This window comes from Lathamus discolor, chromosome 1 (genome assembly GCF_037157495.1).
Source record: "Lathamus discolor isolate bLatDis1 chromosome 1, bLatDis1.hap1, whole genome shotgun sequence".
In the NCBI taxonomy this organism is placed as follows: domain Eukaryota; kingdom Metazoa; phylum Chordata; class Aves; order Psittaciformes; family Psittacidae; genus Lathamus; species Lathamus discolor.
In genome coordinates, this window is record NC_088884.1 from 35,134,982 (window position 1) to 35,151,602 (window position 16,621).

A 16,621-nucleotide genomic window follows, 5' to 3' on the forward strand; every position below is an offset into this window, starting at 1 on the left:
GAGCTTGCTTCAGTAAAATCCACTTCCCTCCTCAGCCCTTGCTCAAACTCCTACAAAAAAACACAGAGTATGGAGGTCCTAAGGATTTTAACTATACCATTTTCTCACAGCTGTTATCAGGTGCTTAAAGGAAGCAGTTGGAGAGTTAAGTGGCAGCTTATGGAAAATAGCCATTTATCTTTAAGCTTTTCAACTTTTTAGAATACTTGCAAGCATGGATATTCAAATCAGTGATAAAGATCAGCATTGACATGCTTCAGCATGATATGTTTCCTTCATTGGGAATCCCAGCTCAACCATGTGATGGCTAATACACTCAAAAATTCAATGAGCTTATGACCCGTCCATCTATGCAGAGTGTTCATCCTTATGGGGCACTCTCCAAGAGAGTTATTTTAATCTCTTTAGATGCCATGGGACCAGCTATTGTTCTTGCTGGCACCATTTCTGTACTTAAAACTAAATGCATCTGCACTTCTTAACCAGTAATGGAGTTGCACATGCTTAAAAAAAAAAAAAAACTAATTTCTTTGCTGGGGGCACTATATATTCTGCATGAGAGAGATGTGTAAGCCTACAGTGCCTAAATTGTCTAAATTAGGAGTGCATTTGCTCCAGCAGCACAGATACTAGGAAGGCCAAATCAGTCTTTGGAGCTGCCTTAGTCTTTAGAGAGAGCTGCTCTGTGTGTCTTGCCTGAAGCTGGGAGGAGAGAATCAGAACCTGGGACCACCGAGTGCAGCTAAAAAGATGGACATGGACCATGCAATTGGGTTAATTGGAAGGATAATGAAGAAAACACAGAGGCACAAGTAAACGTGTGAAAAGAAGAGCTAAATAAGCCAGCTAATAAGGCTTGAAGCAAAGGTTCAATGTGACAAGTCTCTTTTTAAACTGGGGTTTTCAATACACTGGAAATAGAAACCCTTTTGGAGCTTACAGGGAACAGCATTCTGAATGTTTAAACATTCAGCACTCCTGAGCTAAAGATGCATCATTAAATGAAAAGGATTTTTTTTTTTACACACCTTACGGCTAGTTTTCCAAATAACTGTCACAGTTTTAATAGGTGTTAGATCCAGCAGCTTTTACTGACTTTACTGGATGGAAGCAAAGGTTGCACCAGATGCACCAAAGGTGATGTCAGAGAAATAGATACACCCAGCTGGCTCCTAGACAAGGTACCAGCAGTAGTCCAAACTCAGCATTTCACTGCTTGGCTAGATTTATGCATCTACCTAGTACTAGGTCACTGAATACCTGACCAAGATAATGTAAAGCTATCCTGAATAATATCTACCTTACTTTTAAAGCACTGCTCCTCTACGTTCTACATATGAACAATTGCTTAAAGCTGTGATAACTTTTTTAAAATAGATGTGTTTTGTAGAAATACCATTTTCCTTGGCTATAATGTAGGTCTGTGCTTTTCCAAATTTAACACCAAGACAGAAGTGAGGGAAAAGTTATTTAATAACTTAATATTTTCCTCTTTGTTTTCACCCAATTATTGTACCTGAAATCTAAAGAGACTGAGATTTAGAAGTGTTTCCAGGTATTACACTTCTCTTTTCTTCCTACCACTTACTGTTTATCACATAAAGTCTCCAGGAACTAACTCCTTATTTCACTTCAAAACAAGACACATGCAAAACCACACATAATAGAATCAATGACCATATATCAAAGAACAGGATTTTAACAGACACAGAATAACAGAAATACAAGACAAAATACCTCACCATAACTTAATATTCCATAAAAAAATGCCTTTGGTGTTCTATAAAGTATTGATACCTTAGAGGTGATCCCAACAGACAGAAATAAAGCTATACAGTAGGAGACCACAATATGAAAGACAATCAGGATATAGACAGCCTGGACACAATGTTATCTCAGAGTCATGGAAAAATGCATATTTATATACCTACAGGGTAGGTAGAAGTCTGAGCTGTCCATGGAAGGGAAGGGGTTGGGAGGATAATCTGAAACATCCTCAGTGGAAAATATAATTTACCAGGCCGGGAACAGGTGTGAAGTATGACTGCCTTTGAGTAAAAATAGAAGCATGTAATTAAGGAGACACTTACTGTACCAGGTCTGGGATACGGGATGCGACCTTCATATTGTACCCACCGATGATCCACACTCTCTTTGTGAGCATAAGGGCCATTGAAAACAGCTCTGATATCTGCCATGCTGTACACACAAACTGCAGAGCCCTTGAAGACAGAGCTGAAAAAGAAGATGTGTATATGCATTGTAAACACCTCTTCAGTGCACACCTCAGTGAATTAACTAATTCCACAGTGTCTAATGGGGTTTGGATCAAGCCTACACCTGAGAATTGATATAAGGGGTGCTAAAAGACAATGTGTACAGGTCAGATAACTACATATATTTAATATTACTCTCATTACAATTTAAAGCTTTGCTTGGTTGAAACCAGGGCTTAGACTTTGAGAGCACTTGATAGACAGCCATTTTTTCTAGTGGCTGACAGGTTCCAGCTATCATTTATTAGCTATTTTGACTCAAATTTTCTGCCAATGAAGGACATATCTTTACGTTGTGTTCACATCTGGAAGTTTATATAGTAATGATATTGCAGGTCACATGCCTGAGAATTACAGGTTGCATTGGACAGACTATAGAAAGAAATTATTTATTTATTTTTCTATGTCCTTTTCCTGTGTTTTTTTTTTCCTCACATATTTCTCTGAAGAAAAAAACAAACAAAACAAGTAACCAAACAAAAAAAAAAACCCAACAAAAAAAAACACCACAACCCACACAACAAAAAAATAGCCCCAAACAGTTCGGTTTTCAAAAGAACAGCATGACAGGTTGTTGAATGGTATGTAGTTTAGTTACTTCATATGCCATTTCATTCATTGTTCAACATTTCATTCAATTCTAAATATTTTTTGTGGTTATACATAAATGTATACCACTATATAGCCACTGTCATGGCTGCTTCTGAGTTACAGAGTGCCTTGGCAATTTTACGTTGTACTCACACTGTTCAGCATTTAGCTAGTCCTTATAATTTACACTTAATTCAAAGGTTCTGAAGACAAAATAATTACTTATTTCCTTTCTAACAATTCTATAGAGAACACCTCATTACTGCAGCTGATTAATTCATCCCCATGACATAAAGTTATTCTTCCATCAACTCCTGCTTATAAAAACAGTGAAATATCATTTCAGAGGATAGTGGGGTTTGATCCTAAGAAACAGCTGATGTCAAGTTGTTGCATACAGATACAATGGTTCACAACAATGATTTGTCTTAAACAGTAACTCTTGGTTGCTCAATAAATATGACTGAAATTGTTAAATTCAGCTAGATGAGGTTGAAATAAACTAGCATGCTTTTGATTGTTAAATTTTCATTACATTTTACAATCATACTGAAAAGTGAGGTTCACAAAGGTTTCGGGACGTAATATATGATTTTCATTTCTGAAACTATTGCCCTTAGTGACTACAGCCCCAGTACAACAAGCAGTCTCTCACTGCTCTAAGGAATCATGATTTAGTAACAGAAGGATTTAATAAAAGGATTTCTTTCCAGAGGCAAAAGCGATCCTAATGCATACCTTGTTGTAGTGAAAACTCCATATACAAGCGGATTTCTCTCATCTCTTGTAGAAAGTAAGAATATATCTTCTGCAATGGGAGAAAAAAAAAATAATTAAACATTCACTGAATATTTCTGCACTTACCATTTGTAAATATATAACAAAGGTTTATTTTTGTCCAAATGTTAAATTCTGCCATGTGAATTTATGCTAATATTCTGAAGTTTGTCCATATGCAGACAGTCTGTTTTTTTATACAGAATCGGATTTTCACTTGCCACCTTCTGCAATTCCAACTAATTTCAGTTATAATCAGGGACTTCAGGTAAAAGTCAGATATCTTACCAGCACTGTTTGGAAAAGCAGTAAAATCAAAACAAGATGCAGTGCTTCTCCAAACAACAAAATAAATCAAAACAATACTGATGTCAGAATAAAGCATGAAAGACAAATCAACTTACGCAGCTCATCAAAGTGTGTATCTGTTCCTTCAGGACCAGGTATCGAACACACAAGCCTGGCTTTCAGAAAAGTAGTCCACTTGTTTATTAGGCTCCTTTGACCTCCCATATCATTCTAATACAAACAAAATTAGAAGACTTAAATATTAAACAAATAAGAAGAGTTTTAACATATTATATTTGATGGTAGTACAGTACTGACTGTGCTTTTTCAGTCAGATTCCAGTTTGATCTTAACAGCAAGAAAGTCTTTTTTGATGTTTGGGTTTCTTTTTTCTCAAAACTAGTGTGGATTGCCTTTTTGTAGGTAGCTCCAGTAGCCACTTCTTAGCTCAGAGAGTGGGCAACTGAGATTTCCTAATCACACCCAAATCTGTTTGCAAAATCCCTTCACCAGTTCTACAACTGGCCTGCTGTGAAAATGCATCTATATCATGTAATTTCTTGTTCCCTGTGATGCTAATTTTTGTGATCAGTTGTTTCTTCAAGAATTCCTTACAAACCCAATAATAATACAGAACATTCAGGATAGATTTCTCAAAAAAGAAAAACTACATTCATCAGCATTTCTTGCAATGTAAATACTGCACTGTTGGGCTTGTTGGGTTGGTTTTTTTTGTGTACATAGTACACATTCCAGGGAAAACCAGTCATACTATTTTAATAATAATTGTTATGGAAATATCAGTCTACAGTCCACAAAAAGGATTTTTTTTAATTTTTTTTTTATTTACTTTACTAGGGGTTTCCAAGATATGAGCATACTTGCCCAAATTCTTTCTTTTTTTTTTCCACTGGAGAAATAAAAATCTATAAAAGGTCATTTGAAATTTGAACAACCCTTCTGAAGGGTAGATGTCATTCTACTGACTTGGATCAGTTTGCTTAAGAGCTTACCTCCTCTAATTTAATCATTTTTACATGAAAAATCTAATAAATGACATTTACCTGTCCCTTTTGGCCTCAAATAACAGATTTAGGTTCTGCAAAGCTATTTAGGCCACAATGATATTGCTATTTAGACTGCAATGATATTGCAGCAGGAGTTCAGACACTTAGGTGTTTGAATTAAGTGCAGTAGTCTCGCAGCTATAGTTCTGAATTACCCCATGAAGGTGCCTACTTCTTTTATAAACTTTGAAGCTTAGGGAATCTCTAATGCAAATTTAAGTACCAGAAAATTGGTCACAAATATTCATTCCCTCCAGATTCATTAGGATAAATCACTTTTTTTTTGTTAATTGTCTTTGCAACTCTGAAGGTATAGAACCAGCCATCAGGAAACACTAGGTGTTGTAAATTAGGTGGTATTTCCATGGATAGTATTTGGCCCTTCAGGGCTGTATCATAAATATTGCAGGCATTCAACAAGATGTTTTTTGGTACTGAAATCCACTTCACAAGGAGTAACACTTCTCTGGTAATGAAGTCTAACCATTTTCTCTTTTCATGTGCTTGCTACTTTAAATAGGTTAGCTCAGTTCGAAATGATTCCTGTTAATCTATAGCCTTTGGAACTTCTGTTCTAACAAGAACTGCTGCCTCCTTTCTTGATTTCCTGAGGTCCTGCCAAGCCTGAAGCTTTACATCTAACCAACAGATTTATTAGAAAGGTGTCAAAATTAGCAGCCTGCAGCCAATAGGAAAAAAAAAAGCTCTGCATGCGTGTGTCCTGTTCAAAGGCACAGCAGATAATCTTTGTTGTGTAATTAAAACCAATTACAAAGACGCAACAAAGAATCTTAAGAAGCAAGAAGTGTTAAGCTTTTCCTTCCTCTGGCAATTCGGATTAGCTAAGCAATTCTCACATTGCAGGGCTTCCACTTTGATTTCTGGTGGATGCAGTGCTGCATTACAGGAGATGAGATGTTTCTAACTGCTGGCTAGGAAAGTGGGGAGGAAGCAAGATGTGATGAGGCTGGAATGGAAAAAACACCCATGTCTAGCTGCTGCTCCTGTCATCACAGGCATTCAGCTTCTGCGAGAGATGGAAAAATACGTACTTGTGTTTAACCACCCTTAAATCATGATCCAACACCACTTTCACAAATTCTTATTTTAAATATATCAGTAGTTCCACTGCGTTCCTAAAGAGTAGTGTGAACCAAGTACTGTGCTCAAAGGAAGCAGTCTAAGCAAGTGCTATGTGCTTTAAACTGGACTTAAGATGTATCTGTATTTCCTCACTCTCAAGCCAGGACACAGTGTTAACCATGCTACTTGACTTTTTGAGACATTACAAAAGACATTCAGTAGGTGTGCCTTACATATCCAAAAGTTGCCAGTAACACTGCACAGTTTATAGAAGCAAGGGGAATTCGATGATGAGCAGCCCATGATCTACCAAGTCCTTTGGAAGCCCGAGAGTGACTAAATTATGGTGCAGAAAGGAAAGGACTGAAAGGCAGATGCACAATAACATGCTTCTTCCCACTGCCATGGCTGAATGAAACAAAATGTATGTCTTATTAGAAGGATGTTTTTGTTTGCGGTTGCAGGGTGGCTTTTTTTGTTGTTGTTGTTTTTTATTGGTTCTTATTAGCAGCCCTATAGTACTCTTAAATTCTTTGTCATCCCTGAATAATAGTGTCTTTGCTTTCTAATATGTGCCCAGGAATCACCGACTGAGAAACTGAAAAAGGCTGTGGCAATTTTATTTACAGGTAGAGTAGAATTAGTTCAGCTCAGGCCAAGGAGGTTCAAAAACTACTGAGAATATAGGCATATATTTGCTCCTGGACAATCAAGCAGCAGTTGTCTAATTAAGCTCTGGAAATCCTAATTTTTTTAAAGAAAGTGCACCCCTTCTTTCTTAACACTATTTTTTGGTGCATATTAGTTCAGTCTTTGACATGTCTTGAGGCATCAGGTGCTGGAGGACATGCAATTACTCTCTTCAGACCATGCTGGCATGAACTCATTAGCTTTACATCAGCTTACTCTGTTGCAGATTCCTTGAAACAACATAGTACATAATTACTGGCCTCTGAGAGACTGGACAAAGGACATATTGGCCTAAAGAGTTTTGAAACTGGGTTGCTACAGAAAGAAAATAGTTTCTTCTCCAGAAAAGATTACTTAATAATGTCAGCCTGCAGTGAATCACTGACATGCTCAAATGTTGTGAGCTGAATGTATAGTATGACAGTATATAATATGAGTTACAGTCTGGGTAGTCAGTGGATTAGTTAAAATGGATGGAAAAGAGAAAATCACCAAAGAAAGACCAACCAGTGATCAAGTAAACAGAAATAAGGAGTCAACACAAAGTTAAAGAATCCTAAGAAGATCACTGGACTGATTTACACTAAGCAAGGATCTGCCTCAACCCTCCTGGAAACGTGCAGTAAAATGGATGCACTGAAATAACCTTGGGCAAGTGATACTGGTACTGAAGACAACACTAAATATTTCAGGGAGATGAGACAAGAAGACAGGATTAATTTAAGTGCTGAGAGAAGGGGAAGGCAGCAGGAGCAAGCCTTTCATTCCAAAAATATGGCTAATCTACTTGTAACAGATGAGCAGCCAGGAGTATCTGAAATCTTATCTCCCAAAATATCACTTCTAAACACACTGGATTAGCAGTGTTTACTATAAACTTTGTTATAGTGCAGATGAAGGCACTTAGGACTGCATAATTCTTTCTGAATACAAAAAAAGGTTTAATTAGCACTTACTGAGTTGTGATCTCACAGGCTGTAACAGATGTCAACTATTCTGACTGAAATACCTTTTTAGAACAGAAAGAAGTGCCTGTAAAGTCTTGGTTTTACTTGTGTTTGCCCGAGTTAAAAGATTTAGGTAACTGCCAACTAGAAAGTGGGCAGTGCAATCTGTCACCTGTTGAGGAAATATTGTCAAAAAATGTCACAAAAATTTAAACACAGAAACTATCTATGTAAGCAGGGAAGTAATTATATATGATTTTCAGAAATCAGATTTTTATTCTACAGAAAACCTAAAATTTCCACCCTTTTCAACAAGCTAGTAATAGAAAATAATTTGTTGGAGTGAGAAATCAGGTTTCTACCAAACTAGAGTCACAATTTAAATATTTGATCTACAACTGCAATGATAGCAGGTAAGTATAATGTTTTTTTTGACATCCAGGAAGAATGCTGTTTAAGAGCCACAATTTAAAATGTGACCTGAATTAAGGTCATATCATATGCCTTTCTTGCGAGAATTCCTTGGAAATCTCTGTTTTCTGATCTGTAATTTATGTATAACTGAGCAAAATAACAGTTTTTTCAAGCCATCCATTTAAAGATAAATTTATTACAAAAATAAAAGCAATTAGAAAAAATATCTCTCTATGAAGTGATTTAATTAGCTTGCATTAACACATTCTGTTGTGTCTATTTTCTATTCTATTGTATCTTATATATTATATAAATGTAGCTTCATTAAAATGTACAAATGTTAGTCCCGGAATCCAGTAGGCAGAAAAACAGATGGCAACAAAGCTAAAGAACATCTGCATCTTTGGGGTTTTAAATCTCTTACTTGTTTGTAAGTAACAGTGACAAATTGAATGTTAGAACAAAAAAGTACAGTTTTCTGAAAATCAATCAACATCAAAGATGTCAAACACTCTGATTCATAAAACTTTAATGACAGTAATTATCCTGACCAGCTTCTTAAATAAAAAGAAAAAGAAAGAAAGAAGACAATGAGTGGAGTTTCTAGAAGCAGGTTATTAATTACAGCCAGTGGCAAGATGTGCAGAAGGACCATCCAAAGTGAATTCCTGACCTGAATAAAAGGAAATGCAGGAGAACAGAGGAGAAAAGTACTGAAGCTGCAAAAGGCCCTTGAGCCCTTCTCTTGTGTGAAGCTTAGCTACATTACAAAGCCACCAGAAACAAATGGCATCCTTACAAAGCAAAGCCTTACATTATGGAAAAAAAACAACAACAACAAAAAAACCCACCTTCTAGCAGACCCTATAAATGGAGAAACATCCAACACTATTCTTTGGAATTCTGTCTTCAAACTCAGATAATTTTACTTTGCATATTACCCAACTCTCTTAGGTACCAACCTAACACAGGAAAGTAAGATTTCCACCTTCAGGAATTCAGGTTCAGAATTTCTTGTCCAAACCAGACTAATGTCAGATGGAAGATGATCCCATGATTTCAGCAGTTTGAATGTACGGCAAGATGACCCAGTGTCATTGGAAAGCTGGTATGACACCTATGGGTAAGGACGCCACTCTGAGCATTCACACATTTCTAGGCATTAAGACAATGGGAAAGAGGGTCTTGACCAAAACCATAGCCAAAACTACAAGACTGTAAGCCACATCTACTGCTCTCAGCCTTATAGTCTGAACTACAAGTGAGATAAAGTGTTTTAGCTTTGAGTTCCTGATCCTCAAGCAGATTTGTGGCTATTTCATTCAGAATGGCAATATACTCACATTAAGCATGCATAACTATTTGGCTCACTATGGAAAATGTTGATTTTTATTTTGGAAAGTATTTAAACATCACACCCAGGGGTTTCTACTGAATTATCTTTGGATGGGATCCAAACTGGAAAATCTAACTATACAGCAAAGAAAAATTATGACTGTTATTAAGCATACCATGAAAGCCAGGAACTAATAGACATAGGCAAAGACAGGGAAATGACAACAGCAAGACTGAATGTGGTTTGGGACAAATGAAATAACAAAATTAAGCACCATTTTACTGCAAGGCCATTTAACAATCCTGCTAAGATTACCTCCAGCAGGTTTGCTAGTATTAAGAAATTCCCCAAAACTGTTTAAAGGCTGCCACAAAGCAGATGTACTCTACTATATACATCATAGGGCTGTTCACTCCAACTTCAATTGAAATTTGAAGTGACCAAAGGGTGATGACTGAACTAATAAAATATGTTAAAGAATTCTCAGGAAAATCTATTTAATTTTTGACTATAACCTGTTCATGGTTTATTTCATTGCATTTGACTTGCCTTTACCAGTCTATCATCTAAATGTTCATATATACTTAATATAAATTAGATTATATAAATACATAAAAAAAGATATAAAAACACAGAGGGGAAAAAAAAAAGAAACAAGAACAAAACCTTCAGGTTATGAAATGTAGCATTCTTAATCACAAAGCTACAGGTAAGCAAAGATGGATCATGCAATTAATGTCAAATAGGAGAACAGATTTGTATGGTTTGAACGCACTAAGAACATTGTGAAACTGAAGCAGGGTTAGATGCAGCAGTGGAATAGCCTGGTTTCTTTCTGAACAAACAGGCCTGATTTTGCCATTCAAAATTCCATATTCTCAAATAAGAATGCCTTGAATTTCACATTCCAGGGACCCAGTAGGGCAAAGTTCCCTTTATAGTCAGTCGAAAATATCTTCTTGAAAGAGTGATTTGGGTTGAAGATGGAAGGAGTCTTCCTCTAAAAAATAGTGATCTGCCTTTATTGACTGAAGTGAATGTCTGATAATTACTTTCTTTGCTTGGATACACACAAATGACTAAAGTTGCTAGTGTGGGACTGTGTGACCGCAATATTGACAACCACATGTTGAGAGCGGGAAAAGCATGAGAGCAAGAAACACAAAGGCAGGTCAGCATCTTACACAGTCTTTCAGAATTAAACATTCTGAAACATCTACATTTTTAACAATGTATTCAATCAATAACAGCAAAGCCTGAACTGTAAACCATGGTGTGTTTTCATATTAAATGCACTGATAGGAAAAAGACACCACCACAGGAAGCTAATTTTATCACATCAGAAAAATTCCAAAATCACAAAGTCATTATTTGCTACCCTTAGAGGTATCTAAACATCTGATTCAAAGCACTCTGAAGTCAGGGACTTTGGATTAGACACAGGAACTCCAGTCCAAGTAACTCTGAAGGCTTCCCATTTACAAGCCAGTGGGTTACTGACAGTGTATTCTGCAATGAGTCTCTCTGGCAACTAGGATGCTTTCCAGAGTTTGCTTCAGAGGTTGAGCAGCTGCATTTCCATAATCCAGTTTTTAAAGCTCTATCTTGACACTGCAATTTCTTTTTCATTTTCCCCGAGGCTCAGTAAAATTCAGTCACACCTCTTTATATGTAAGCATAACTTACATATTTTTGCTTCATCTGCAAATCATGATCTCCCCCCTCGAAAAACCTCACATAGATCCTATTGTTGAAACACACCCATGAGGGACAAAAGTACACAAAACTTCCCCTACTCATGCCTGTACCCTTGCCAGTAATGAAAGCTGGACCAAAAGACCTGACAAAGCCTGATGTTATATCTCTTAATTCATCACAGTTAGAAGCAGATACTATATGGAACTGGCCTCTCTCCAACACATCAGCCCTTAAAACGAAATCATCTTGATGAGCAGCAGCTTTTCTACAGAATTTGAAAACTTTCAAATGGCACATAATATTCAAATATCAAATTTGGAAGTCCAAGAGGACTTGGCTGCTCAAAGACCCACTGCTGCAAAGACGCTCAATGGGCAAATGAGGGCCAAAGTTTTTCTAGGGATTCTTGAAGTGGTTTTAATCATTACCATTGAGAAACAATAAAAAAAAAAACAAACCCATAGAAGCCCCCCACACACACACATTACCCATGATTAGCATTGTGGCTAGGCTATATGATGACAAAGAAAGTACGTAAGCATGTAATAGGCAGTAAGTTAAATCTTGTCTGGAATGAGTTCCCTCCAGAACTAGAAGCAGGATAGCTGCACGAGTATGGCTCTGAGCCCAGACTAATTAGCCCTGCTGAGAACATGTTAACATGGCTATTTTGCTTCCGGGACTCAAGCTAATACAGCTGAATGGTAAAGCATTACGTTATGCGGACAACTCATGGTTTTGGAGATAGATCAGTTATCTATACAGCAATGCATTACACGATATAGAAATACAAAGAATGTTAATGACCCAGCTATCCCTAGTCACAGTAACGGCATGGCTAGACTATTTCCCGGACAAGAAAAGCACCTCCTAACTTTTACACACAAGCAGCCCCATGGCAGAGACCACGGGAGACCCTGGACTCAGAGTCACAGTGGAATGGCTCCCTCCTGCCATTCTGGGAATACAAATTGCCTTAAAGCACCAGACGCGAGGCAAGGTCATAGCCTCGAACTCTGTTCACGTTCATGGCTTTGGAAATAAATTACCCAAAGGTGGAATGCAGGGTGTGTCCTGGGCTCTCAATTCAGAAGCTCTTAAAATGATTACATTCCAGTATGTTTAGAAAGTGCAGTTTAACTAAGAGGGCTGTGTCTAATTGCTATATTCTTGTCCCCAGGTACAGCATGGTATATATGAGGGTGGAATAGTATACCAAAGAAAAAAGACAAAGAGCTCACTTGTTCGCGCTAGAACAAAGGCTGCTTCTGGATACTGAACACTTTGGGAAATGTGGGAAAACATCAGGGGCTGAAGTCTGATTTCTTGGCAGTTGAGGTCTCAGAAATAAGGCTGCACACCATAACTTTTGCAATACATCACCAAAACCATTAAAGAGAAGCTTATAACACAGCAAATGCAAGCTGCTGTAATAATAAACAGGATTTTCATACTGCAGCAGAGAGACTACTGCTTTTGGCTAATTTCCACTCCATGCCAATAGAATGAGGTTGTAACTATGAAAAATGTGTTTCTATATAGAAAACAAACAAACAAAAGCCACAACAATATTCGTCCCTCTCCAAAAAAATTTCTGGGGACTCCTGTAAGGTAGGATTTTAATTTCTCACTTTATTTCAGTGGGAAAAATAGGAGGGAAATCTAGGTCTTTTCTAGGGCTATATTTGTGCATTTGTGAGGTTTGTCCTTAAGTAGAATTACAATTCTGTCATTATTACTGGTAGATATGTTTACAGAAATGTAACTGACTTATTACTTGACTGCAGAGGGCACAGTGCATGGATGCTGTGATTTATTTTCTCTTTAAACCTGGCTCAGTTCATAATGACTCTGTCATGTCTTCAGCTGATGCAGACTGGTTCAGTAGTGTGGGATTGAGGACAGTGTAGCTATAAAAGCTTATGCCTATGTTTCTGGAAATAGAAATACTTGGGTCCATGCTCTTAAGAAGTTATAGTTTGTATGATCATGTAATGTACATGTGTGTGTGTAAATATGTATTTTAAAAAACACTTCTGGCTAATCTTTAATTTTTTTTTTCTATGATTTTGCTGGAAAAGAAAGCAAATAACATTACACTTTATGTAAGGAGGAACATGTGACAAGTAGTATCAGGTATTACGGATAGGCCAATGATGGTTTTTTCTGCCTCCCTCAAACCGAAATTAGGAAATGCCGCTTGCCATGATAAATGACACAACTGGTTTTGAAAGTGATTGTTGAAAGCACTTCCTCCCAATTCATACTGATATCCCCTAGTGATATACAGAATGCAGATGACGTAAATCTGAATCAGTGCTATTTAGTGCTACAGTGGCTGCGTTATTACAACCCATGCTTCAAGATGGTAAGTATGGTCTTGTAACTGGACAAGAGGCAGCTGTTTGACTCTGGGCAAAGAGATGCCTGCATGAGTATTATAATTTTCTGGGTCTGAAAGTAGCTGGGAAAAGAGAATGCTATCCAGAGAAAATTTTCCCTAAGGGGGAGAATTAGTGAGAGACCATATTGTTGAGCCATTGAAAATTAGCCAAAGAATAGGCTGCATTGACTAACCTCCTTATTAAGAACAAAGCCTATTCTAATTTCAGCATGTGTCTCTGGCATTAATGTACAGGAGCCCTAAGGCACAGTGAGGTAGAGAGCAATTGAGTTCTAGCAGAAAAAGCTGGGTTTAGACCAAGCAAATGATTTCACAAGTTTGCTGGGCTCCTCCTACCACTGTTATTCCCTGTTTGCTAGGGAAAGAAGGCAAAGGCTTAACTATATGCAGTACAGGTCACATTATTGAGACAGTTCAAGTAGAAATTAACTGTTGAAACCAAAGAGATGGATCCTGTATCAGAGAGAATTAAGCATAGCAGATGTTTCATGTCAGAGCACAGCTCCAGAGCATCTCAGTAAACAGAGGAGTCCACCTGCATATTTTAATTTATATTAAATTCCTATAATAATTATATTTGTATTATAATAATTTGCATTATAATGTCTTTTTATTTGCAGGCAATCAAGATAAATGTACAAAAAAAAATAGGCGTCTGAACTTTCAAGAGAATTCTGTATCCATCAGGAAGTGCTCAGTAAATCAAGAAGACAGTACAAAACTAACATTAATATTAATCACCTTACTTATCAGTTTCCATTGTTTTGCTTTGACTATTACAAATAAAAATCAAGATTTTTTTTTTTTTTTTGCCATTAACATGACTACTCTACAAATTAGTCTCATTTGAGGTACAATTACACATGGTCATTAGGATTTCCTTATAATACATTTGCTTTTATTCTGATACCTTATCTCCTTTTTTCTCTAGGTAAAGGATGCTAGAGATCTGTAGCTAATATATCTTACTTCACTACAGTCTCTCTTGTGCCTTGGCTTGAAAATGTTGTCTACCAATTTCTCCTAATGCATTAAGTGCTTTCTCATAATCAGCAAATGCCATGTCTAGCAGCAAATCATATATGTTTGCATTTCCATTATGCCATTAATCACAGTGCTGTGAAATACCCAGCTAAAGATTACCCATTCTTTAGCCTGGCTAAAAACCTACTAGAGAACTGATTTATGAATAAGCTTTTTTTGTTTTCTTAACACTTTATGACAAGGACAGAAGTGTGAAATGGCTGTGGTCGCTGAAATCTCAGTTGGATTTAGGAGTCTGTCAGACTGAAGAGAAGTTGTAGATGCATTGTGCGACTATTAGCTGAATGGGTGCTCTTCTACACACATCTTACTGCAAATCAGGAACTCTTTTGTCTGTTTACTGATTTTCAAGCTTCTTAAGAAGATATTTTTCTCTGCCAGGAGGGGCACATAGCTCAGAAAATGCAAGTTAATGAAAACTTCTGAACAAAGTATCACAGAAATGTGCTTACTGGTGTGATTGCTGTGATGGTACTGCTGATACCTAGTTAGCTACATGAAATAAACATTTGCTCAAAGCTTATATTTACTAACATGAGGACAGTGAAGTCTCATTTTCCTGATTTTTTTTTTTACCAGTGATACCTGGGTACCTGGATTTAATGAGGACCTGAGGACAGGATAGGACCACTTACACTGACAGCTTCTCTCCCCATAGTATTATGGGTCAAAGGAGTGAATAAAGAATATGTATGACACAGAAATCAATAGACTCTTCTGCTGTAGTGGAAAAAAAGACCTTGACAAAACCAGGAGGCTGTTAAACAGCAAATTCTACACTGACTGCTGTCTTCATGTGCAAGAATTAGTTTCTCTTCTTATCATTTGAGGATGCTTCTGCCCTTGACAGAGACATTTCTTCAAAGAGAGTGCAGCTCCTGAAAATCTGAGTCTTCATTATAAATACCATAGGGGTGGAAATCTTTCATAAGGGGCAAAATCAGGAAAAATTAAAGAGAAAGTGAAGGGAGTAATCATTTAAAGGAGGTCAGGCACCAACCAAATGAAACTTATTACACTGCACCAGATGCAGGGCCTGGTTCCTCCTGGTCAAGAAGGTCAAGGACTGCACTTCTTCCCAGGGAACAAAACCTCCAGGCAGATGTGGGTGTAGCTCAGTAGCTATATACATTTTTATCCATTTTTATCCTCCCCTCACCCCAACTGATTATCAGGAATGTGCAGAAACAAATGACTGACTCCAGCTCTCAGTAATGCCCAGGAACGATGTACTGAGCTAGGCTGAAGGGATGGGTTTGAGTAACACTCCACTCAGTGGGCATGTTCCACAAAAACCTGCATACCTTGCCATTGTGTACACTTCAACAAGTCAATCCTCACTGAAAGCTTATGAAACAAAGCAGGTCACTATTACATATCTGAAGGTAAATACATTATTGTTTAGACAGAGGATTATAATTTATAAGCATATCAGCTTTTTAAAAAGAGGTACACAGTCAATACTAATTCTGTTTTTCAAACAAGTTAATTTCAGACAACATTAGTAATCTATATTCAGAAAAATTGTTATGATAGCTCACTAACAGTAACACTGTTTCCTTCTGATATGAAGGGGAAAACAGATTTCTCACAGAAACAAATCAAAATTTTTTTCTTCTTTATTTTCTTTAAATAAAATAAAAGATAGAAGTCCTCACCTTACAAACTCTGCCAACCCGGGAAAGGATCGTCTTGTCAGATGTGCCACTATCCTGTGATATTTCTCGGAAAAAGAAGTAGATTTTGTCGTCATCTGGGTTATAGGTGTCCGGGATCGGAAAAGTTGCAATAAATTTTGCTCCTAGAAGTTTCCCCAAGAAAAAAGGTTTTAAAACTCTGAAGAAAAGTTTTATTACTTGTTACTACATTTCTGCTTCAGAATCTGCATTTATGTTGCACTTTCCAGTGAAATAAAAATATCACTATATAGACATGTAGTGGCAAGTTTCTTACTAACTCCGAGTGAAAAACACCAGAGATTCTCTCAGTGTATGTTTTACTCTCAG

General features: G+C 37.1%; 1 protein-coding gene across 5 annotated transcripts in view; it reads right to left on the reverse strand.

Annotated features, from left to right (window-relative positions):
• The window catches only part of SEMA3D (semaphorin 3D), a 145,850-nt gene that overhangs the window by 37,399 nt on the left and 91,830 nt on the right, over nt 1-16,621 (reverse strand). For all 5 annotated transcript variants that reach the window (XM_065667276.1, XM_065667292.1, XM_065667304.1 and 2 more), the window contains exons 8-11: nt 16,274-16,416; nt 4,049-4,163; nt 3,606-3,675; nt 2,091-2,235 (exon numbers count right to left, since the gene is read on the reverse strand). In XM_065667276.1, coding sequence (XP_065523348.1) covers nt 2,091-2,235; nt 3,606-3,675; nt 4,049-4,163; nt 16,274-16,416 — 473 coding nt within the window. The remainder of the gene's footprint in view (nt 1-2,090; nt 2,236-3,605; nt 3,676-4,048; nt 4,164-16,273; nt 16,417-16,621) is intronic.